This window comes from Pelophylax lessonae, assembly GCF_965119305.1.
Source record: "Pelophylax lessonae genome assembly, chromosome: 5".
NCBI classification, from domain to species: Eukaryota; Metazoa; Chordata; class Amphibia; order Anura; family Ranidae; genus Pelophylax; species Pelophylax lessonae.
The window spans coordinates 154,769,593-154,796,459 of record NC_138772.1 but is presented as its reverse complement, the minus strand read 5'-3'; the positions used below and the strand labels follow the sequence as shown (position 1 = coordinate 154,796,459).

Below are 26,867 nucleotides of genomic sequence, written 5' to 3'. Positions count from 1 at the left end.
ACGGGTGCAAAAAACAAAAAACTGTTCTGGCTGTGAAAGTTAAAAAAAACTGGGTCCTAACTTTTTTAGCTGGCTCCTAGATTTAAAGCAAATTTGTCAAGCCCTATAGTAGACTATTACTTTCTAGCTGTCATGCTCACCAGTTGCACACTTCAGTCTTTCCCTCTGGGAGCAGCTGCCAGCTTCCAGCCAATTACAGAGGGGGCGCTGCCTAAAGGGTTAGTGTGTGTATTGCTCAGTGTTCGAGCAATGCATTCACATGATAGCAGCCAGCCCCCCCCCCCTCCCACCATGTTCCCTAGCAACGCTTCTAGTGGTTTTCTTTGCTTTGCAGTGTGGATTCAATGGCTAGTGTTCCCAGTGTCCAACGAGTCTGTACCCAGTTCCACTGTGACTCTAGTGATCAATATTGTCTGTGATTCCAGCTTTGTTTTCCCTGTGTGTCCCAGTCTGAAATCAGCTGTGTGGTCCCAGTGTTTCTCAGTCAGTATCCTGCTCCAGTGACCTCATGAATTTCTGCCAGCATCCAGTCTTCCTCTTCCACCGTGTCCCCCCTGCACTTCAGTCGGTTACCTGCTTCTCTGCACCAGAGCATTTCACTTTGAGTTTCAACAAGCATCTCATTATTTGCTCCTGTGCGCTTCCAGCCTTTGCTCCTCCTCTCATCATCTGTGTGTTCCTATGCACTTCTGATGTGTTACCTACTGGCTTGTGTATCCAGTGCCCCAGAACTGAAAAACGTGTGTCCCTGAATGTTTCTGCCAGCCATTTGTAGCTAAAACCCATGCACTCCTTATCCACATCCTGCTTCAGTAATCTCAAGCACCCTTGCTTGCGCCTGCTTCATGTGACCCTCTGTAATTCTGTATACCTCTACCCATTCCCAGTGTCCGTGTGTGTACTCCTGTTTTCTGACGGAACAACCTGGACATTGCCTGCAGCCAAATCACTACTTTAATCAGGAGCTCTGGTGAAGACCAGGCAGCACCTTAGACTCTGCACCTTAGCTCTTCAAAAGGCTCTCACTTCGAGTGTCATGCAAGCACCTTGGGTTCTCTCCATCAGTGCTTTCAGGTATTCAGCCCATCCCATATTATTCCTAGCTGCCTGTGTCTCCTCAGTGATCAATACTGTACTGTATAATACCAGTATGACCAATACTTTAAATGATGGTGAAACAGTGGAACCCCTCTCTGGACAGCCCTTCAAGTCCTGATAGATCATAAAAATGATGGATCCGAACTGTCAGCACCTGTTCGTAGGCATACCTGCCTGAATCTTTCTAATGCTGGAAGCCGGTTTCAGCAGGTGTGATGCAAAGTTTCCCTTTGGCGGCCATCTTTCCCTATATAAGAAGAGTTGTGACAGTAGTAATAGTGCTGATTGCCTGGACTATTGTGGGGAAATGCTGCTTGGCTCTCAGACCAGCTCTATTATGTACAGTAGGTACGACCTTAGTCTTTTGTTTTATAAACATGCTAGCTATGGGCTACTTGTGGGGCACATATTGGGGAAGGTTTTGGCCTCTTCCTTTTCCCTTATTTTAAACAAGTTTTTCACCATTCAGTTTTTGTCTGCTTTCTTTTCATAGTTGGGCACGTCTTTGGCGCATCTCCAAGTAGGATTTTTTTGGATCCAACGCATGTAAGTTGTGCACTCCCTGTTGGCCCAGTAGTGTTTTCTTGTCACATACATATCTTTCGCATGATTGGAGTTTAAGTATTATACTCTTTGTAATGTTTAAATTATTTTTTATAATTCGTCAGGACTTAAAGGGCTGTCCAAAGAGAAGTTCCACCATTTCACCCCCATTTTACAGTTTTTCCTTTTTTTCATTTTAGTCTGGGCGTTCAGGATATTCCCCCATTGATTGCAGCGCTGTCCACACACTGCTTATCGGGGTCTCCATATGTAAGTATGTAATGACTATGAAATTGATGGGCTATTTGGTTTATGCACATGTTTTTAATACATTAACCTATAGTTCACTCCCTGGCACATTAGGGTCTCCTGATGAAGCAAAACAAGTTGCGAAACACGGTGAGACCACTCCACCTCTTCCTATGCCACTGGCGCCTGAATTGTTAGACTATTATGTTTCTAGCTCTATTATATTTGGATTTATGGTAATTTGGGCCGAATAGGACTAGTGCTCTATCAGGGAAGAAATTGTGCTGCTCATATGCTGCTCATATGCTTGCACATTTTACATTATAATTTTTAATGATATGCTGTAAAAAAAAAAAAAAAAAGGATGGCTTTTAAACATCTGTGTTCTTCTTGTAAGTAATAGAAAAATACGCTGGCAGGTAAATAAACAGTAAAAAAAAAGATTATAAAGCATAATGTAAAATGTGCAAGCATATGAGCAGCACAAAAACTTCCCTGAATATAGTCAGACAAAATATGTAACGGTGGTAATTGTGTAAATTGCCGCACTAAAATGTCATTATGTACAATGTACCTCAATTAAAGTAAAAAAATACCATATAAAATATGTTATAAAAACAAACACGTGCATATAGTATAAGTGAAATTATTAGGTCTTCCAAAACACCGCAGCGACACTTTGCAGATAGGGAGTGTTCAATCCACCATGTAAGCCTTCACGAACCACAAATAATGGACTCTTACCAGAACATGGGGACTCCACTACAGAGTCAAATTAGCATAGATATGACAGTCCCATCAAGCAGAGATCCAGGTCATATTGTTTAGCTGGAGTTCAGCAGTATATCTTGTGAATCCAATCAATGGTAACATCAATGGCGTCCATAATTGCACAAAATTCTACATAAAAAAAAAAAAAAAAAAAAGAGTCCACATAGTGTAATCCACATAATGTAAAACTATCTAAAAGCTTTTATTGCACTTCAAAGTATGAATACTACTCACATTAATAACAACAATTTGCGCTTTGTATACAGAACAAACCCAGGATGCATGATAGAGATCCAAACAATGCTTCACAAAAATTACCAATCCAGGTAGGCATGGCAACGTCATGTGCGTTAGATCGGACCAATGCGCTTTGCCATATGTGACATCATCGGGGGCATAAAGGGGACAGGTAATTTTTGTGAAGCATTGTTTGAAACCTCTATCATGCATCTTGGGATTGTTATGCATACAAAGCTCAAATTGTTTTTATTCATGTGAGTAGTATTCATACTTTGAAGTGCAATAAAACCTTTTGTACAGTTTTATACTCTGGATTCTTCCATTTTGATTTTATGTGGAATTTTCATGCATTTATGGTCACCATTAATGTTACCATTGGTTGGATTCATGAGATATACTGCTGAACCCCAGCCAAATAATATGAACTGGATCTCTGCTTGATGGGATTGTCATATTTATGCTGATTTGACTTTGTAGTGGAGTCCCCATGTTCTGGTAAGAGTCCATTGCTTGTGGTTGGTGAAGGCTCACATGGTGATTGTCAAAGTGAATTGGACACTATCTGCAAAGTGTCACTGTGGTGTTTTGGAAGACCTACTCTGGGCTTTGTTTCATATATATATATATATATATATATATATATATATATATATATATATAAAATATGTGGCCGGCGGACATCGGAGCCGCCAATCACTCGCACTGGGATGTCAGGGAACGAGCGGGGGCGGGAGCGCACTCGCCCCCTAGAGCCTCGTGGGTGAGCGACGTACGGGTACGTCGCTTTGCCCAGGAGCGCCAGACTGCCGCAGTATATAGTCGTGCGGCGGTCGGCAAGTGGTTAATAACATTTCATCCTTTATAATTGCTTTAAATTGGTGGGAACTAAACCCTCCTTTCCTTTTCTGGCAAGAAAGCTGCCATCTTAGGCTCTGTTTGATCTGTAACTGCCATGATGCACATATGATCAGTTATGACTCCAGCCATTTGATGGTTTGACAGTTAGGTTGAGAGCACAAGCAAATGTGACAGTTAGCATTACCGGCATGCTGCAAATGTAACTGTTTTTTAAACCGTTAAGTTGATGGGTTCCGCTTTAAGCAGTTACAGCAACGGTGTTTTTCTTTCCTTTTGGGATAAAGGTTTTACAAAAAAAAAAACTTGGCCATTGTAAGCACTCTTGCCAGTGTTGAATAGTTTGTCTCTACTCTCTAACTGCCACTTATGCTGCACAGCTAGGCCTGTTAAAGCGGAACTATACCCATAACAACTTAGGAAAGTCTGTCTATATATTCCACATTAATATTTATGCTACCGAAATGAAGGGGCTTCTGTAAATTGCCTCCAGCAGTGCTCTTGTTCCTTCCTGCTGGAGACCCTTGAACAGCTATAAATCATAAAGGGGAACTAAACACATCGATTTAACAGTTTAAAAAAACAGTTACATTCCTGTCAAACCGTCAAATGGCTGCTGGACCGCCCACCGTGTTTTTACGTCAGTACTTTGACGTTAAATACTTTTATGGGTGGCGGGAGAGGAGCCCACCCCCCTCCCACTGCTGCCCGGTTGTTTTCCCCGCTTACCGGAGCGGTTGGTATTGGGAAAAACAATCCGTTCAGTTCCAGTCCCAGTCAGGATGTTAAGTGAGGGCAAGATTGCCCCCACTCGACTCTGTGGCCTTGGAGGACTGGAGTGATGTCGTATGTCGCTTCCGCCCAACGGCCTTTAAGGGCCCATTTTTTTGTTGCAGAAAAAAATGACATTTTATTGTTTTTGCTTTTAAGTGTAGATGTGAGATCTGAAGTCTTTTTCATCCCAGATCTCACATTAAAGAGGACCTGTCCTGATTATTTTTATTACAAGGGATGTTTACATTCCTTTTAATGGGAATAAAAGTGATTAAAATACTTTTTTTTAAAGGGACAGTGTAAAAATAAAAAATAAAAGGTAAAATACACAAGATGTATTAAGGTAAAATAAAGCTTGCACGCAGAAGTGAATGCATACGCAAGTCAAGCCAACATATGTAAACAGTGTTCAAATCACACCATCGTTAGAGCGAGAGCAATAATTCTAGCCCTAGGCCTCCTCTGTAACTCTAAACTTATTACCTGTAGAAATTTTTAAAGCGTGTCGCCTATGGAGATTTTTAAGTACCAATGTTTGTTGCCATTCCACGAGCGTTCGCATAACCCCCCCCCCCCAGAGATGTCATTTCGCGCTTGTGTGATTGGCTCAATGATTTTCCCAGAAGTCTGCACTAAGATACAAGTCAGATTTCTGGCATCCCCAGCAACAAAAATGTCATTTTTGGTGAGACACTCCCAATAGGAAATCCGGAAAGGGATGCAGGCCCAGCAGATTTCCTCATTAGAGCCCTGCAGGTGCAGCAGCTGAATGATAATTATGAAACCACTTCCATTAAATTCACTTTCCACATGGACACAGACAAACACAAAGTGATTTTTTTTAGAATAACAAAAGATAGGAATTTGGAACAAATAATTTTAAAATCCCTGCAATGTACATAGATTGCCCAGAGAGAAATGTTTTTTTATCAACAAAAGTGGAGTTACTCTTTAAATATTCTTTGAACTCTAATAGTCCATTTTACCACTTTGACACCTAACTACAGTTCCTGCAATCTTGCTCCTTTGACTACACTTTTGCCTGTACTCTGGGCCAGCTTTTGAGCATGGTACAATACAGGAATCTACCTATTCCACCTTCCAGAATAATTAGAACTGAAATACTTTGCAGGTATTGGAACTCCTTACTGTTATGTTACCCCCAGACACTTTACCATTATGGTGCTACCAAAGGTTCTGAAAGAATTTTGAAGGATATGATAGAGATGATCTGGTATAAATGTGTGACAGGTTTAAGATGCAAACAATAGAAATGAAGAACTTCTAAGAATTGAAGTCAACTGCATGATGACGATATCTCACAAATATCTAGTATGACTAAGGCAATCATGGTGAAATGTGCAGCTAAGATGCAGGGACTGTAGCTGAAGCCTTTCTTCGCTTACCAGCAGATGTGGTTGATCTATGTGGTGTGCCCCCCCCCCCCCCAGTTCCATGGAGTGGGATGTGCTGCTACGGGAGCTGGCACCCACTGTGGGTAGAGAGCCAGATGAAGGACGAACAGGAAGCATTTGAATGACACTACTTCTTCCCTTTGATTAACTTAATATTAATTATGATAACCATATACTGTAGGTTTGAAACAATCATGACATATTTAGGTTGCTCTAATTAGTAAGAAAACTAGAGTATTAAATAGATGCATTGTCGAAGATAACAGTATGAATATGACTCTCATGCTGGTATGTACACGTGCATGTTCGTATTTTGAGAATTCTCGTCCACATGCTGACCACTTCCAATACAGTGACTATAGAGAAGGGTGAAAAAAAGCGCAGTTTACCTAATAAATCACAGCATGCGTATCAGATTAGTAGGGAGGCGGCGTTGACTTATCGTAATAATATAATGATGACAGGCATGCAATCAGTGATATATAGTTATGTCTTGTGGAAAGAGACCACACACAGAAGGGCTGTGATAAGAGTGTACAGTATGAATGAATTCACAAGGACAGAGGACCTCAGGGCAGTCTCAATAGAACAGAGGATAGTTTTACACTGTTCCTCTGTTTATGCCATATATCAATGTCAGACATGAGAGCCTATTCTTTACTGCTTCTGACTCGAGATGAAGAGGAGGGCAACATTGTCACTATGTTCTAAAAGGAAAATCTGTTTGATTTTTTTATGTTAAACTCGTAGCATGATTAATAACAGCAACTATGAACTTTCCAGGTTACAGGATACCTCAGGGGCTGTTAATCATTATAATTATTAGACTCAAACTAGAGAGGGTTGGTTTTTCACATTGCTCTGTACTTTTTCAAAATCAATTTTACTTGCACTGTAGGGCCCCAGTGGATAGTAAACATAACTTAATTTACTAAATTAACTAAAAACTGTAATACGATAAGAAAGAGAAGTGGAATCCTAGTCAAAACCTACTTACTTCTTTAAAGGTACCATCCCAAAAAAGGTATTAGATCAAAGGCACCCAACAGCAATAAGGGGCCTCTAAATGTACCCAAGAGGAAGGTTATTACTCAAAATTACAAAATAACATGTACATACTTAATATACAGTTAGTCCATATATATTTGGACACAGACACATTTTTTATACTTTTGGATTTGTTTACCACCAGAATAAAATTAAAATGAATCGATCCAAATGAATTTGAAGTGCACACTTTCAACTTTAAATTCAAGGGGTTGAACATAAATATCAAGTACATATTTCAGGAACTGCAACCATTTTTATACACAGTCCCCCCATTTTCCGGGGCTTAAATGTAATTGGACAAATAAATATAATCATAAATAAAATGTTCATTTTTAATATTTTGTTCAGAATCCTTTACTGGCAATGACTGTCTGAAGTCTGGAACCCATGGACATTACCAAAGACTAGGTTTCCTCCTTTCTGATGTTCTGCCAGGCTCTATCTGCAGCTGTCTTCAGTTGTTCTTTGTTTGTGGGTCTTTCTGCCTTTAGTTTTGCCTTCAGCAAGTGAAATGCTCAATGGGGTTGAGATCAGGTGACTGACTCGGCCATTGCAGTATTTTTTCCCTTCTTTTCTTTCAAAAGCTCCTGGGTTGCTTTTGCAGTGTGTTTTGGATCATTGTTCATCTGTACTGTGAAGAGCAGTCCAATCAATTTTGCTGCATTTGGCTGAATCTGGGCTAACAGTATATCTCTAAACACTGCAGGATTCATCCGGCTGCTTCTGTCTTCTGTCACATCATCAATATACACCAATGACCCAGTGCCACTAGAAGCAATGCATTTCCATGCCATCACACTGCCTCCACCATGTTTTACAGATGAAGTTGTGTGCTTTGGATCATGAGCTGTTCCAAGCCTTCTCCACACTTTTTTCTTCCCGTCATTCTGGTACAGATTAATCTTAGTTTCATCCGTCTAAAGAATGGTTTTCCAGAATTGGTCTGGCTTTTTTTATTATGTTTTTTTGGCAAAGTCTAAACTTGCTTTTCTATTCTTTAGGCTTATGAATGGTTTGCACCTTATGGTGAACCCTCTGTATTTGCACTCCTGAAGTCTTCTCTTGATTGTAGCCTTTGACAATGTTACGCCCACCTCCAAAGAGAGTGTCCTTCACTTGTATGGATGTAAAGGGAGAGCTGCGCTAAATTGATGGAAAACCAGAGTCACCCAGTATGAACAAAATAAGGTAAACCCACAATAACAGATGGTACTATGTCAAATAAATTCTCCTGCAACACAGACACATGTATGTCACAAATTGTCAGCAGGCATAAATACAGATGTGAGAAATAGTCCATCAAAAAAGTCCATAAGGTTGAATAGGTGTCCAGTGAAAAGGATGAAACCACACACCACTTTCAACGTGTCTAATTCCACAGGTGCCACATGCAAAGAGCTCAAGATCTGCTTACCAGAGCTCATAGGATTATGAGCATAACACACATGTCCACAAATGGGCCAACCAAAATCGACCATGTGTAGCGTAATACCACTATTCTTGGGCGGATGACCCCGAGCTGAAATAGGAGCCTCTCGGTGTTCCACGTTCCAAAAAAAAGAAGGGTACGATAGCGTAGTACGTCCACACAAGTTTATTAAACATAGGTTAAAAGAAACACTTACATTATATATAAGAACAAGCGCTTGTAATAGTCTAATGCCGCCCGACTTCCGGGTCGCGTCGTGGTGACGTCAGCACGCCTTCCCTACGCCGTTTCGTGACACCTCACGTCTTCCAGGGGATGCGGGCGGCGCGCTGACGCACCACTTAAATAACAAACAACAGACCACCTCCTCCGCTGTCACACGGGACGGAAGCCGCCATCTTAACTAATGGAATGCCACTACCTAAGAGGTTTAACACCAAGGCAGGCAAAAAAAACACATAATCTCAAAAACAAAGCCACCGGAAGGAGCTAGGTCCGTATCAATATGCCATTTTAGACAGAAAGCTACATTGCAAAACAAACATCGTGTTGGTCCAAAAGCCCCCATGATGCTGTAATCAATTATACTGACAAACGATATGCAATTAGCCTCAATATCACAAAAACTTCACAAATGGGCAAACGCCCAATCTGCCATACTAAATGCTGGCAAAGTGGAAAAGGGAACCTGATCCATATAGCATAATCACAATAATATGAATAGACACTAGTATTTAAATAAGTCTACCGGGGCAGACAAAAAAGTAATTTGGGCAAAAGTAAGGATAGATTAGATCGTAATCTCTATATTACTAGATACTGTCCAGGCCCTTCTAAAATAAATAAACAATGATAAAAGTTCACCTATGTGACATTACATGAAATGTCCACATAATGGAAATGTTAAAAAAGGGGGCCAATCCTTGTCCCAAATCCATACAGCATAAACGCAGCATCATGAAAACCCATGGACACTACCCGATGCTTGTTGGTAAATACATGTAAATTACATAAATACATATAACAGCATTTTAAATATGTCAAGCATAGCCGAATAAATACACACTTTACGTGCGAACAAATGAAGGCAACCCCAAGCAAAAGGATCTGGAAGATTTTTAAATAAATAAGAAGATCCAAGCAGCAAAAAATAAAAGGTGAATAAATAAAAATTTAAATAAATAAAAAATTCCTTTTACAAGGAAGCATAATCCAAGGGACAGAAGGGATTGAGAAGGATCAGATGAGTACATAGACCTCAAGAATTATCTATGAATGCGTTCACATCCGTATCAATATTCAAACCAAACGGAGTGAACGTCTTCATCTTGTAGATCCAGGTCATCTCAAGTTTGGACAATCCCCTGACGAAGGGTTCCCCTCTCCAATGTGGAGAAAATTTATCGATCCCGAGAAAGATAGTACCTCGAGGGTCCTTGTTATGCTTGATCCTATAATGATTGGAAACAGAGTGTTTCCTGAAGCCCTTCTTGATGTTAGCAATGTGCTCGTTGCAGCGCACTTGAAAGGCACGTTTGGTCCTGCCAATATATTGCAGGCCACACGGGCACTGCAACAAGTACACAATCCCTGTTGAAGTACAAGAAATACAGGGCTTGATAGGGAAGCTGACACCCAAGCTAGTAGAGCGAATATCCCTGGTATTTCTCTGTTTGCATGCATTATAATAGCAAGTTTGACAACGGTTACACTTATAGTAACCCTTGAGTTGATCAAAGAAAGTAGGCTTAGGCCCGGGTACATCAAGAACGTTCGGTGCCAATTTGTCACGCAAAGTAGTGGCACCCCTAAAGATGACCCTGGGTTTCGTGGGTAAAACCTCTCTCAAGGTCCGGTCATTTTTTAGGATGTGCCAGTGTCGTTCTATGATGTTTTTTATCTTTCTATATTGAGTGGAGTAGGTGGTCACAAAGGGAGCAGTGTAAGCAGGCTGTGTGATAGCTGATCTAGTAGAGCCAGTTAACATGGCAGATCTATCCATAGCCTCCACTGTATTGAGGGTCCCAGTGAGAAAAGATTCCTCATAACCCTTGTCCAAAAAACGGTCAGTAAGGACCTGTGCTTGACATACAAAGTCCTCGTGACGGGTACAATTGCGTTTGAGCCGCATATACTGCCCCTTCGGCACAGCTTGCAACCAGGGGGAGTAATGACAGCTGTCTGTCGGAATGTAGGCATTCCTGTCGGTTGCTTTGAAGTATGTTCTTGTAATAAACTTGACCTCATCACGAGAGATGGTCAGGTCCAAAAAGTTAATGGACTCCTGGCTGGCTTCAAAACTGAGCTTAATACCTCTGTTATTGTTGTTCAGTTCTTCCATGAACATATCCAGCTCAGATCTAGGCCCATCCCATAGGAGGAGGACGTCATCAATGTACCTAGCCCAGAGCAAGATCTGGGGTTTAGCACTATTATAGATGACGTCCTCCTCCCACTGGGCCATAAAGAGGTTGGCGAGTGAGGGGGCATACTTCGCCCCCATCGCCACTCCTCTATCCTGGCGATAGTATTGCCCCCCAAACCAGAAATAGTTAGACCTGGTGGCAAATTTGAGTAGATCCATAATCAGCTGGGTCTGAAGTACAGGAATATCAGAGTCCCGGATAAGAGAATCCTCCACAGCCTTCAGTCCCAATTCATGCGGGATTATAGAATACAGGGAAGCCACATCTGCTGTGACGAGCCACAGGCCATCAACTGGGGCAATGGTTTCCAGCATGTTAATAACATGCCGAGTGTCCTTTATGTAAGATGGAATAAGCCGTACCAAAGGCTGAAGATACGAGTCTATATACCTCCCCACCCGGGACGTCACAGAGTCTATGCCACTGACAATGGGACGGCCCGGGGGGGAGGTTAGACTCTTATGTATCTTTGGTAAGTAGTAAATGATAGGCGTTCTTGGGGCCTTAGGTACCAAATAGGTCTTCTCTTTCTTATTCAAAATACCCAGAGAATGACCTTTGGACACAATATTTTCCAATTCTCTCTTATAACGGGTACCAGGGTCTTTTGGGAGGGGGGTATAGGTGTCGGAATCGCTGAGAATCCGCCTCATTTCAGACAGATAATCATCCCTATCCAACACTACTATACCACCCCCCTTGTCCGCTGGGCGGATCACCAGATCTTTATTCTGGCATAAGGTGTCCAGACCCAGGGTAAGTTTCTGGCTCAACCTGTTCTTGCGAACCTGGACATCGTTTAGATCCCGGATCACTACATCCCTAAACACCTTAAGGGAGGGTGCCAGGGCTCCAGGAGGATTAAATAAGGAGGCATTGGACAAATTGGAATGCTGGAAATGTGTGGGGACGGACTTCTTATCAGTTATAGGATTCCCCAACACATATTTTTGAATGTTGACCTTTCGGACAAATTTGTGAATGTCCATATAAGTTTGGAACTTATTTAATGGCCTAGGTGGAGCAAACTTAAGCCCTTTGTCAAGAATACTCATTTCAGAGTCAGACAAGGTCTGACGACTCAGGTTAAAAATACCAGCCCCACCTAGGTTCTTTTCTTTGCCCTTAAGTTGTAGCCTCCTCCCTCCTCTGGTGCCCCTTGGTTTTCTAACGGCCTTAGTGGGCCTTGTTTGACCCCTTGAAAACCCCAACCAGGGTAGCTCTGTTGGACTGGTTCATCCTGGGAGGGGAATTGTTTGTTCAATGAGGTACAAGTACTTGTGCCCTCCCCAGGGTCTTCAATGGCCTGTGACCTAGGTTCAATCTGTCTCTCCATTGGGGCTTGATTGTCCCTTAATGGGTAGAACTGATTTTGAACCGGCACATTGGGCCTATATTCAAGACCGTCATCTCCATCCCGATCCCTAGAGGGCATGCGTTGACCCTGCTGCTCATATGATCTATAATCGGGTCTATGCCTCCACTGCTGGGATTGGCCATTACTCTGTCCATAATACTGACCATAGGGCCCCCTATTATCAGGAACAAAGTCGGGTCTAGGTCTCCACTGTTGGTATTGATTGTTACCATAATGCTGGTCATGGGTTCCTCTATTATTAGGACCCTGAGGACGGTAGGGGGAATTGTTCTCCTTATAATGAGGTGACCAATTCCTATTATATTGATTACCCTGTTTATTACCACGAGAATTACCTCTACCACGCCCTCTGGCTCTACCCCTAGAGGGGGACTTAAAAGACTGGTAGTATTCCCTCTGTGGTAGGCTTAGTTGGGGCGGGTTGGTTCCATTAACAGGATTCATGGGTTCAGCTCCCGTCCGAATGAGTGGTACTGTGGTTGTCTCAACCGAAACGGCAGGTACCAGTTTTTTTTGCCACTCAAAAACCATGCTGGTCTTATAATCATGCTGGTCTTTTTTGTCTGCCCCGGTAGACTTATTTAAATACTAGTGTCTATTCATATTATTGTGATTATGCTATATGGATCAGGTTCCCTTTTCCACTTTGCCAGCATTTAGTATGGCAGATTGGGCGTTTGCCCATTTGTGAAGTTTTTGTGATATTGAGGCTAATTGCATATCGTTTGTCAGTATAATTGATTACAGCATCATGGGGGCTTTTGGACCAACACGATGTTTGTTTTGCAATGTAGCTTTCTGTCTAAAATGGCATATTGATACGGACCTAGCTCCTTCCGGTGGCTTTGTTTTTGAGATTATGTGTTTTTTTTGCCTGCCTTGGTGTTAAACCTCTTAGGTAGTGGCATTCCATTAGTTAAGATGGCGGCTTCCGTCCCGTGTGACAGCGGAGGAGGTGGTCTGTTGTTTGTTATTTAAGTGGTGCGTCAGCGCGCCGCCCGCATCCCCTGGAAGACGTGAGGTGTCACGAAACGGCGTAGGGAAGGCGTGCTGACGTCACCACGACGCGACCCGGAAGTCGGGCGGCATTAGACTATTACAAGCGCTTGTTCTTATATATAATGTAAGTGTTTCTTTTAACCTATGTTTAATAAACTTGTGTGGACGTACTACGCTATCGTACCCTTCTTTTTTTTGGAACGTGGAACACCGAGAGGCTCCTATTTCAGCTCGGGGTCATCCGCCCAAGAATAGTGGTATTACGCTACACATGGTCGATTTTGGTTGGCCCATTTGTGGACATGTGTGTTATGCTCATAATCCTATGAGCTCTGGTAAGCAGATCTTGAGCTCTTTGCATGTGGCACCTGTGGAATTAGACACGTTGAAAGTGGTGTGTGGTTTCATCCTTTTCACTGGACACCTATTCAACCTTATGGACTTTTTTGATGGACTATTTCTCACATCTGTATTTATGCCTGCTGACAATTTGTGACATACATGTGTCTGTGTTGCAGGAGAATTTATTTGACATAGTACCATCTGTTATTGTGGGTTTACCTTATTTTGTTCATACTGGGTGACTCTGGTTTTCCATCAATTTAGCGCAGCTCTCCCTTTACATCTTCTACTTAGTGACTCCCACTACAGCTGCTGCTTTTTCTTTGGCTTAGCGCGGTTATTTACTTTATATACTTGTATGGATGTTGTGAATGGGCTTTTCTTTACCATAGAGAGGATCCTGCGATCATCCACCACTGTTGTCTTCCATGGGCGTCCAGGCCTTTTTATGTTGCTGAGCTCATCAGTGCATTCTTCTTTCCTCAGAATGTACCAAACTGTGGATTTAGCCACTCCTAATGTTGCTGCTATCTCTCTGATGGATTTGTTTAGTTTTTGAAGCCTTACAATGGCCTGTTTCACTTGCATGGACAGCTCCTTCGAACACATGATGTAGGTTCACATCAATAGATTCCAAATGCAAATACCACACTTAGAATCAACTCCAGACCCTTTACCTGTTTAATTGATGAAGAAATAACGAATGAGTAGCCCACACCTGGTCATGAAACAACTTTTGATTCAATTGTCTAATTACTTTTGGTCCTTTGAAAAAGGTGGGGGGGGCGGCTATTCTTAAGAGCTGTAATTCCTAAACCCTCCCTCGGATTTGGATGTACATACTCTCAAATTAAACCCGAGAATGTGCACTTTCAGCCCATATTATTTAACTATAGCTTGAATATATTTTGATAAATACCTAAAAAAACTGTATGTCCATATGACCAAATATATATGAACCTAACTGTATATTTTTTAGTTTTAGTCTTAAAATCATTTTACATTTCATAAAATACACATCAGGTGCACACATAAAAACTTGAAATGTAATATCCAATTGTAACTTGTGCAAATCTAGATTTAACTAGTATTTGTTTTAACTATTTTTTTCAACGTTTCTTGGTCTGCCACCACTTCTCCAGGGCTGGGTGTATGACATTGTGTATGTTCACATTCAATTGATTTATGGACTTAATAGATTGAAGGCAGGTAGGTGATACCTTTGGCCAACACCTACCTCAAAGAGCCTAAGGAGAACCCACAAAAAATTGGAAAAAATACAGAACTAAACATCCACCTGCTTGAAATCTATTAGATCATTTTACAATTGTATTTTTGGTTTGTAATCTACCTCTTTAGGTACAGTTAAAATTCCTGTTTTTCTTTTGGGTGCCTTTGATTTAACTAAAAAGTGATGGGATTCTGTTTTCAAATGATGACACTGCAGTGCTTTCAACGTCCAGCCGCATTTGTTTTTGGTCAAGTGCAAAAAGGTAAAAGGGTTTCTTCTATTTATTGATAAGTAAAGATATATTTAGGTGAAACAAAGGTACATCATGTATCAGAAGGAAACCAGGTAGCTTGCAATGTACTGGTCGATAAGTGAGAAGAGACTAGATATAAAGTCAATATAGTGAGTGCTCACCTCCATACCTGAGGGGCAAACCTCAATGACAAAAGCCAGAGAGATCAGTTTTGATCACTGATGTGTTCAGTTTTGATCACTGATGTGTTTATTGTTTGTATCACGTGCTCCCGTTTGACATTTTAAGTTTTTTTTTATGTCCGATGTTGGAAAGATTTTCTCTAACTGTCCCTGTCACTGGGGCAGGTACATTGTTAAAATATCCCAAATAGAGACAACAACAGCAATAACAATTACTTTTTAGTAGGAGGAGCAAGGTTAGAACATTCCCATTATTCCTATCTACAAGTATTTTCCAGTTTGACTATTATCATTATCACTAAAATAGCTTTCCAGCAAGGACCACCGTTACCTACATGAATAATCTGAAAAAAAAAATACCTTCAATGAATAATGAAAAATGCCTAAGAGGAGCCATCAGGCTTATTATATATACCAACAAAAAACAACACTAATCCATAACAATCAAAAAGCATCTATTAGCCAATATGACCAAAGGGAATTGAAATCTTATAACCATTATGTATTAATACACTTTAAACACAATTTTGGTTCATTGCAACAAATTACTTAATAATCTCAAATTAATGGCTTCACTATTACTATTCACTTAAACATGACACTTACACATATACTATGCACAGTCACCATCTTGCTTATGATAAGCATTATGCATACACAGTAGTACAAAAGCTCAACACATTTTTGCATGACAGCTGTAAGAAATGTAGGTACCGGTACATAGATATGTATTTATTGCATGTTTGCTCTATAACAGTAGCAGCCTGCATGAGCCTTATGTTAGCGCTCATGCTTCAAACAAATTCCACTTAGCATAGACAGTACCCTAAATAGAATTTAATGGACACGGGTAAGTTGCAGTAGCATACCAACTAGGAGAGAGCAATGGACAGTGGAAAATGCCTGCTTGATGGGAACAGTAAGGCCTCATGCACATGGGCATCAAAATACTTGCATCTGGATTCTTCTGGAGCTAATTTCTAAATGCATCTGAAAGCATGTGATGCTTTTCTATGGTGGACATTCAAGATGCCTGTGTGAATGAACCTAGACGGTACATGTCTGTCTGGGGTAAGCACTAAATGGAGGGCAGCTGAACCTTTCTGCTTGATCTAAACATTAAATGAAAGGCAGCTGGACATGGCCACCTAAAGAAGGCAGTTGAGCACATCTGCCTCTGGTAAGCAATGAATTGACAGAAGTAAGACATGTCCACCTTAGGTGAGTGCAATGTTTTAGGACATGGCCACTTAGCATGACAAGGAAGGTAGAAGAACATGTCTGCTTAGGATAAACATTTAACAAAAGGTAGAAGACATAACTGCTCAATCCTGAATGGTAGGAAGGCTGTAGGATGTGCCTCCATAAAGCAAGCATTAAACACAAGGCACCAGTACATGACCACTTGAAGCAAGTACCAAATAGAAAACTACTTAATCAGAGAAACAGATCGCTTCTGAGGGAGTTCCCTACTGAATATAAGAGATCTAGGAGCCATTCAATGGCTGAACGACCGGCTTCTGTCGGACCGGCTACCATACACACGGGCCGAATGTCTGCTGGTTTCTATTGACCTGGCTGATGCCAGCCGACATTTGGTCCATGTGTACTTGCTATAGGGGTACAGAGTCAGTATTTTAACCATTTTGACAGTAGGCAATGGCTCTGCAGTTTTTAGTCACAGCTAGGATCAGTTATTCAAACCAGAAATATAAATAACGTATGTTACTAAGGAATAAACATATCAAGATAACAAGTTGGGCCTTCAACAGAGGTAAAAATCTGTGCCTCAAAACAGTTTAATCAAAAGGATTAATTCTGAGTGTTAATGTTGGTTCTTTTTGTGGCAACAGTCCATGGACTCACAGCCAAACCATGAAAAAACCTGCTGTTAACATATATATAATAATGCTGATAACATGTAGACTTTCTACTTAATCATGATACAATACAGAGATATAAATAAAGCCAAAGCTTAAAAATTTTAGTACAACAAATTAGAAAAGGTAAAATAAACAGTAATACTCACCAAAATATCCAGACATGCTGCTTTTAGAAGCGTGATCTGATCTGCAATGGTCAAACTGGTAAATCCAGGTAACCTCTTTGCAAATTCCACTATTTTAATAATGCACTTTGTTGCAAGTTCACTAAATTTATCCCAAAGCCCAAGGTCTAGCCGAACACGGTGATCAGCACTGGAGTTCTGCAGAAGCAACATTTTAAGAGAGTTAGAAAAGTCATTTTTTTGCTGAAAAGATATACTAAAGTATTTACAAAGACGTCATACCTAATTTGAAAAATACACTTGAATCTAATAGTACTCTTCATTATAGGCTTGATCATTATACTGCAATTTACTAGTCTATATCTGGCACAGTTTATGATTCCAGCTGTTATGTAACTACAGCCCTTGTCACAATGACGAAAATAGTGGGGTTTGTCATTGCAGGTCAACTAAATAGTTTACTCAACTGAGATTATTCAACAGCAACATAAACATATCTACCCAGTATATTTTAATCTTTTCATGTCAATTTTATTTCTACATAAAAACACTTAACATAATCAACAAAGATTACTCAATTCTGTTTAATTCTATTATAAACATAGAACAATGGTCACATACAAACACACATATTGATAAGTATTGTGAACCTGAACAATGTACATAGTAATTAAAGATATTTTTTTATCAATCTGTATATTGTAACAAAAGATTCCCCATCATCCAAACATATACTAACTCTACACAGTCCCTTCAAGGATTTTAAAGGGCACAAAAGACACAGGGTTAAGGATGGGGCATTAATTAGGTCATGTAAATATGAAGTCAGTCGTTTAACTATGGCACAAAAAGTACTTGCTGTAATGAACAGTACAAACACATACTTTAAATACAGTACAACTTAAAGATTATAACTGCTGCTACTAATGACCAAAGCTTCTACAACCACTATTATTATTTTTGTGGTTATTAGTAGCATTAAGTGGCTAGAAAAGCATTTCCCTTAATACATTCATATGCTATGTCTACAACTTTTTTCACCATTGAATACAATACATGACCTGTACACTGAGCAGGAAAAATAATACTTTTTACAATATGTATTACTTTGTTAGCATACAATATTGTGTATCAGGTAGGACTGGGCTTCAGAGTTGTCCTGTCACATATACACAGTAAAAGGAGCCATTGAACAATTTTTATGATCAATTCAATAGGAACTAGTGACTTTACAGTTATGGAGCAAATACCTTGGATTTTAAAGCTGAAATCCCAGAATTTAGCCTCTTTGCAAAATGTGTTGGATCACTAGGATTTAAGTCCAAAAAAGTGCATGCCTCCTCATGGACTTATCTCTTTCATTTACAACTGTCATTTTTACTGAAAGCTGGAAGCACAGCAATAGCTAAACTTCTGGTGCTTCAATACTGGACCTTCTGCATTGAGTGATCAATATATGGCGGGCTTAACAAGGTCATCCCTAGCCTTCTATCAGCACGTGTGCACTGCATTGAGGTTGATTGGCATAATCACTCCCTATAAAAGCAGTGTATAACAGGCTGATATCAGGACACATTCAGGTTTATTAATGAATAAAGAACTGAATTAATTGTGATTTTTGTATAGCTGTCTAGAGATGAGCTCTAAAGAGGTTTTGCTGCAATTTGCTGTTTAGAATTACTGGCAATTCAATAATGAATTATAATTGCCTACAATAACAGATTCATCTGGAAATATTGACTGCGAGAACCAAAGACTATACCAGGTGTGAACTGGTGGATTCCCTAGATACATCCCTCATTCATTAGTGTTCATTCATCCCTACTTCATTATTCGGGCACAATAATAATTTGATAAAAGATAATAAGCAGTGCTATAATTGAATCTAAACTATTTTAAAGCAGAGTGAAGTTTGACTGAGCTGTCAGCATTCAAAAGGTGATGGTGGCTACCTGAAGTAAATCTAAAGTCAAAATATTTTTTTTTTCCAGTTTTGGATAGAGTGTAGTGAAATTAAGTTTTTTTAGATTTCTCAGTTCTGTATGCAGCCTGGAAAGATTTAGTCTCTCTTCTTGCCCTAGTGACCATTGCAATCCCAGAAATTGATGGGAAATCCAACATTATACAGTTGTTATTGGACCAGGAGGTGAGGGAAATCTTACCTAACCCTAATGGAGACACCTATTCCTGTAATAAAAAGGGAAATCCCCTTACTTTGGCAAGATTTCCCCTTACACCCTGTTGTGTCTCTGGGACAGGAAGTGAAAGGCGAGCTTTTTAATGGGACACAGACAGCAAAAAAAAAAAAAAACTCCACACACCATTAAAAAAAAAAAGGTTTGGCTCAGTAATATTTTAAGACTTTAAACCTTTTTTATTAAATCTGGGGCTTTATCATTGTTCTAATTCCTAATGATTAGCTGTGCCGCATGCTCTAAATGTGTACAGTCCAGGCTTTCTTTATTTTGCAAGGCAGACATTTGCACTGCAGCAGAAACTGGACAGTTAACACTCTGGTATAGGAAACATCCATCTATGTGAGTAAATGTTCTAGATATTGGGCCTATTATGATTATGATGGCACTAGGTATAAACTTGCCTATGTGTAGTTGTAGAGGTCTTGCCGTGTCAAATTCAGAGCAAGATGGATGCATTGAAACAGCTTCACCAACAATTACTTTCCCCTCCTTACTGCGTATAAAGCTGTCATTTCCATCATATAAAACCCCGGTCATGGCAGCTGATAAAAATCAAAGCTTTGTGATGAGAGTGTGCAGGTTAAGGACTCTTCTGTCACAAGATTTATCAATGCAAAGCAATGGCTTCTGAAATGCTCTTTTTCTAGAGTCTGGGGGTAGCAGGTTAACAGTCGCCTCTGTGCCCGTTAAGACATTCCTCCCAGTAAGTGAGTCTGTACATTCTTCAGATTTATTTTATTTAATCCTGAAAGACCTGGGCAAAATGCAGCCCATCAAGAGGAAATGAGATCAGGGAAGGGAAAGAAAAATCAAGATGTGCAGTCATTCGGGCTGTAATTAAATTTAATAGCCAGTTTATCCAGTCCATAGAAATAGTGCATGGTAAAGAGATACACAATGCAGAGCCTACAGCAGGAAATCATTTGGCAATAGTTTATCCATCTGGAAAAAAGACATTGCATGAAACCAGCAAGTGTGAACAAAATATTCATCAGTATTATATGAGATTACTTTATCATGCCATTGAGTTTGACACATATTCTATTACACATAATGCACAGTGTCCCACACAAAATGCAAATGTAATAACCATACCTAGAAGAGAGATGGAAAAGGGAAAATGTCTATATTCCAGATAATCTGTTGTTGTAATGCAGTGTCTAATTCCAGCACATTAAGAAATATAACATATACGCTTCTGCGTATTTTAGAAAAGCCCGCTGTGGCCTGTGACACTTTAGTAGGTGCTATTGTCACAGAGAAGCTAGATGCCTTAATGGAAAGTCTTTTTGCATATATTACTGATGTATGGGTCTAGGCAGAGTAATTCAGCTTGTAGAGACATTATTATTTTGCATGGTATTACTTGACAGAGAATGTAAATACACCTCATTTCTATTAGATGGTTATTGCATCTACTTTCGCTAACCCGTGTGTTGCCAGAAAAACAGAAATTCTGACAGAAATACATTTACTCATATGGATATTAGAATGGTTTAGGCAATGTGGTCTAGAGGACATCAGAAGTAGCGGTTCTTGGAACTTTCTCATTAGGCTTTTTCAAGTTCTGTACATGAAGTCTGAAGATCACAGATATGAAGGTCAATTAAATCCTTCAGTGAAAATATGATATATTAATAGTCTGTTGCTAGTAGAAAGGATTTTCACCTTTATTTAAAAAAATTGGTAACTATTCGTACCCATTAATCATATCTGGTAGAAAGAGTCCACCCCTGAAGAACTCCTGCCATTTTGCCTGGAGCACTTTCTACAGCTGAGAAAATGAAACAAATTCTAAAAGAAAGTACCTGGATTTGAATTGTCATAATCCAGAAAATCTGCTTTTTAAATCCTTACTATGATAACCTAATCATGTCCCAACGCTGTCTGCGCCTGCCCACCATTTTTCTGTTCTACCACCCATCAGACCCGCTGCACAAAGTCTAGAGGGGTGTTCTGAAACACCTCCTCAGCTCTGTAATCGAGGTAGGATAGGTGGTGGGTGGAGACACAAGCTGGCAGCTGAATGTGTCCACCCATGTTCCAATCCCACCTGGCTTCTAATGAGATTGTGCAAGCTGAGCCTGTCAAAGATTTAAAATGGCTGCTTGGTGCCAAACTCTGGCGGGGGTTGTGTGGGCACTGGGCACCAGTGGCAGATTTAAAATACAGCCTGAAGCTAAGTAAGCTCAGATGCTGACTGTTTGTACATTGCTTGATTGTGGAGAGACCAAGTTTGGTGGCTGAACCTGTAATGAGCTGAGACTGTGTCCTTTGAGAGTCAGTTGTAAACACACACTAAATATTCTTCCCCCTCCCATGGCTGGGACTGGAGCTCCATCACTTCATCTTTTTATTACGGGGCTTTATTACAACACCTCAGAAGCTGAAGAAGTCACTGGATTTGTTTATCTGAGAGACTTTATCTGTCACTTTTTTATTACTTTATCATTTTGGTGATTTGTGTATGATTATTTAGCATCACGTGTATTTTGCTCACATATATGTTTGTTTATGGGGCAGTAGGCAGGATTTCCTTAACTTAGCTTATAACTTATTAAATAAGACACCATCAGACTTATTAACTTTGGAATAAAAGAGGCCGCGGCCGTTTATTATTTAACACATTAAAGATCGATAAATCTTTTTAAACTTGAATAAAACAGCAGTATAGAACAACCCGGTCCCAACGACCCAGGTTGCCATTAACAAATAAATACATCAACTCATCCAACTCAAATATAACAAAAACGTCCCCCTTCGCCATGAGCGAAGGTGACCCTAAAATAACAAACTGACCACGACAAACAAGGGGGGGGGGGGAACCGCTGGGCTGTCTTCCTTCTTCTCTTCTTGACAGGCGGAGTGACGACTCGTCTGTGAGGGGACCCTTAACCACTTCCATACAGAGCAGTTAAACACCCTTCCTGCCCAGACCAATTTTCAGCTTTCAGCACTCTCACACTTTGAATGACAATTGCTCAGTCATGCTACACTGTAACCAAACAAAATTTTTATCATTTTTTTCACACAAATAGAGCTTTCTTTTGGTGGTATTTGATCACAACTGGGGTTTTTTTTTTTGTGATATATGCAAAAAAAGAGCAAAAATTTTGAAAAAAAAACACTTTTTTTTAGTTTCAATTATAAAATTTTGCAAAAAATAAAATTTTCTTCATACATTTGGGCCAAAATGTATACTGCTACATGTCTCTGGTAAAATTAACCCAAATTAGTGTATATTATTTAGTCTGTGTGAAAGTTATTGAGTCTAGAAGCTATGGTACCAATTACTGAAAATTGATCACACCAGATGTACTGACTGCCTATCTCCTTTCTTGAGGCCCTGAAATGTCAGGACAGTACAAATACCACCCAAATTACCCCTTTTTGTAAAGTAGACAGTCCAAGGTATTTAGTAAGAGGCATGGTGGGTTTTTTGAAGTTGTAATTTTTTCCCACAATTCTTGGGAAAATGAAGAAAACATTTTTTTTTCTTTTTTTCCCCACAAAGTTGTCAGTTTATAAGCTATTTCTAACACATAGCATGTACACAGCAAAAATTACACCCAAAAATACATTCTGCTACTCCTTCCGAGTATGGCGATACCACATGTGTGAGACTTTTACACAGCCTGGCCACATAAAGAGACTCCACATTCAACTAGCACCTTCAGGCGTTCTAGGAGCATAAATTATACACATCATTTTCGGACTACCTATCACACTTCTGAAGGCCCTAGAGCACCAAGACAATGGAAACACCCACAAAATGACCCCATTTTGGAAAGCAAACACTCCAACGTATATTCTATGAGGCATTATGGGTCTTTTGAACGCGTCATTTTTTTCCACAAGTTTTTGGAAAATGTGGGAAAAAAATTAAAACCTTTTTTTTTTACACAAAGTTGTCAATTTATAGGATATTTCTAACACATAGCATGTAAATAGCAAAAATTACACCCCAAAATACATTCTGCTACTCCTCCTGAGTATGGCGATACCACATGTGTGAGACTTTTACACAGCCTGGCCACATAAAGAGACTCCACATTCAACTAGCACCTTCAGGTGTTCTAGGAGCATAAATTACACACATCATTTTCGGACTACCTATCACACTTCTGAAGGCCCTAGAGCACCAAGACAATGGAAACACCCACGAAATGACCTCATTTTGGAAAGCAAACACTCCAATGTATATTCTATGAGGCATTATGGGTCTTTTGAACGTGTCATTTTTTTCCACAAGTTTTTGGAAAATGTGGGAAAAAAATTAAAACCTTTTTTTTTTACACAAAGTTGTCGATTTATTGGATATTCCTAACACATAGCATGTATACAGCAAAACCAAAATACATTCTGCCACTCCTCCTGAGTATGGCAATACCACATGTGTGAGACTTTTTCACAGCCTAGCCATATAGAGGGACCCAACATCCAAGGAGCACTATCATGCATCCTAGCCACTTGCCTAGGCCTATTTTTGACATTTGGTGTTTACAAGCTAAAATCAGTTGTTTTTACTAGAAAACTACTTAGAACCCCCAAACATTATATATTTTTTTTAGCAGAGACCCTAGAGAATAAAATAGAGATTATTGCAATATTTTTTATCACACCGTATTTGCGCAGCGGTCTTCCAAACGCAATTTTTTTTAAAAAAATTCACTTTTTTTAATTAAAAAATAAGAAACCAGTAAAAATAGCCCAATTTTTTTCCATAATGTGAAAGATAATGTTATGCCGAGTAAATAGATAACCAACATGTCATGCTTCAAAATTGCGCACGCTCACGGAATAGCGACAAACTTTGGTACTTAAAAATCCCCATAGGCGACATTTTAAAAATTTCTACAGGTTGCCATCTTTGAGTTACAGAGGAGGTCTAGGGCTTAAATTATTGCTCTTGCTCTAACGATCACGGCGATACCTCACATGTGTGGTATGAACACCGTTTACATATGTGGGCGGGGTTTCCGTATGCGTCCGCTTCTGCGCGCGAGCTAACGGGGACAGGGTGCTTTAATTTTTTTTTTTTTTTTACTATTTATTTTATTTATTATTTTTTATTTTTACACCGTTTAAAAAAAAAAAAAAATTGATCATTTTTATTTCTATTACAAGGAATGTAAACATTTCTTGTAATAGAAATAGGCACGACAGGACCTCTTTTTTGTAAGAAGTCAAAAAGTCCTCAGATCTCACAAGTACACTAAAAGATAGAAAAAAAAAAATAATAAAATAAAATGAAAAAAAAAAAAGGGACCTTTAAACTGGTTGCTAGGCAACAACATTTGCCGTAGCTCCGGTCCTCCAAGACCATAGAGTCGAGTGAGGGCAAGCTTGCCCTCACTCAACATCCTGTCCATGAGGATCCGGTATCGGATCGTTTTCCCCTCTGCGGGCGGGAGGGGGGGGTCACCTCTTCCGCCATCCCGGAAGGGTGATCCCGCGGCGAATCCGCCGCTGGGACCACCCTTATCGGAAAGCCAACTGTCCACCGTTTAAAAAAATACCAGGGTTATGGCAGCTATCTGCTGCCATAACACCGGTTTTTAGGTTTAAACCGAGAACGTATATATACATTGGCCGGTTGGCAAGTGGCTAGGGACATAAATCACACACATAAATTCCTGACAACCTATCACATTGTTGAAGGCCCCTAACACATAGCATAATACATACAAAAATACATTCTGCTGAGCAAAGGATAAACAAAAAAATACCTGTGGTTTTAGCAGTGCAGTGGTTCAGGCAGCAGGCAGGAACGTAGACAGCGACAGTGAAAGGATTGTCCAGGCAGCAGGCAGGAATAGTGTCCATAGTCAGTACAGGCAGCAGGCACAGATATTGTCAGCACAGCCAACGCATTGGTCCAGGTAGCAGGCAGGTCAGCAGCAGAAAAAGGATTGTCCATGCAGCAGGCAGGAATACTGTCCATAATTAGTACAGGCAGCAGGCAGAGATATGGTCAGTACAGCCCAATTATTGGTCCAGGTAACAGGCACATGTTCCATAAAAAGTCCTGGGTCAGTGCAGGCAGGGATATGATCAGCACAGCCAAAGTATTGGTCCAGGCAGCAGGCAGGACCATGAAGCTTAGGGCCTCGGTCGGGAAATAATGGGGACAGGGGTAGAGGCTTCTCCCACCCAAATCGCTTTGAAGCCTCCAGACTCCAGACCCTGTTCTGAGTTTACAAACCCAGAGAAATCCAAAAACTGGTTTTCTCATATCAGAACGCTATATTCTGAAGCCCCTCACAAAAGTGAGACCCCTGTGTCATTTTGAATCCCACTACTACAGTAGCAGGGCGAAGGATCAGTTTAAGTGGCAGGCAAAAAACATGGTCGTAACAGGCCGAGGTCAGTGCAGGTAAAAGGCAGAAATAGACGGTAGGCTAAGGCAAAATCCATAAACAATCCAGGGTCAGTTCACTTGAAAGGCAGAAACATGGCGGATAAACAATGCAGACGGCAGGCAGAGGCATAATCGATAAACAGTCCAGGGTCAGTTCACTTGAAAGGCAGAAACATGGCGGATAAACAATGCAGACGGCAGGCAGAGACATAGTCGATATACAGGCCAGGGTCGGTTCACAAGGAAGGCAGTAATATGGTTGGTTGAGGCAGCAGGAAAATATTCAGCAGTGAAATCTGGGCTAAAAGTTTAGGGCAGTGTGATATATTTTGAAGCATTCTCCAATGCAAAGGCCAGGTTGGGAGGGACAATCGGTACAATGGAAACTGGTGTCTTTCCTAATTCCTCTTTTGCCACACACCCGACACCTTTTTTGGCATCTTCTTCCGGTTTGTGATGGTGGGATACGGAAAGGGAAATGGCGCTCATGAAGTCTGCTGACACAATCCGAACGAATGATTTCTGGGGGGGATCCTTGCTGGTAAATGAGGGCAGTGGCAATATCTTCAATAAACTGGAGGAAGGGGATTGGTGTTGTTGTGGACTTTTTATAGGTGAGAAAGGCATTGTACATGGCCAAATGGAAAAAGTACATTGCAAGCTTTTTGTACCAAAAGACGGTCTTTCGTGTCGGGAGATAGGGCTGCAGCATTTGATCGTTTAAATCCACCCCCCCCCCATGTACTTATTGTACTCGTGGATGCAAGCAGGCTTTTGAATGGAACCGCGTCGTCTTCGAATTTCCACTGAGCTGTCATCGTGGATGGTGGACATGAGGTAAACGTCCTTACTGTCCCTCCACTTCAAAGCCATTACCTCCTCGTTCCTAAGGCTTGCGGATTCCCCAATTCGTAATTGAGTGGTGATAAGACTCTGCGGGAAGCCCTTCCGGTTTTTTCTTACTGTACCGCATGCCAGGGTTTTCTTCAGGTACAGGTGGCGGAAAAGGGGCAAACTGGTGTAATAGTCCATATAAATATGGTACCCCTTTTGCAGCAATGGGAA

General features: G+C 40.5%; 1 protein-coding gene across 4 annotated transcripts in view; it reads right to left on the bottom strand.

The window, feature by feature from the left end:
* RARB (retinoic acid receptor beta) overlaps positions 1–26,867 on the bottom strand; it is a 1,055,941-nt gene that overhangs the window by 57,821 nt on the left and 971,253 nt on the right. For all 4 annotated transcript variants that reach the window (XM_082257327.1, XM_082257328.1, XM_082257329.1 and 1 more), the window contains one exon: positions 17,265–17,441. In XM_082257327.1, coding sequence (XP_082113453.1) covers positions 17,265–17,441 — 177 coding nt within the window. The remainder of the gene's footprint in view (positions 1–17,264; positions 17,442–26,867) is intronic.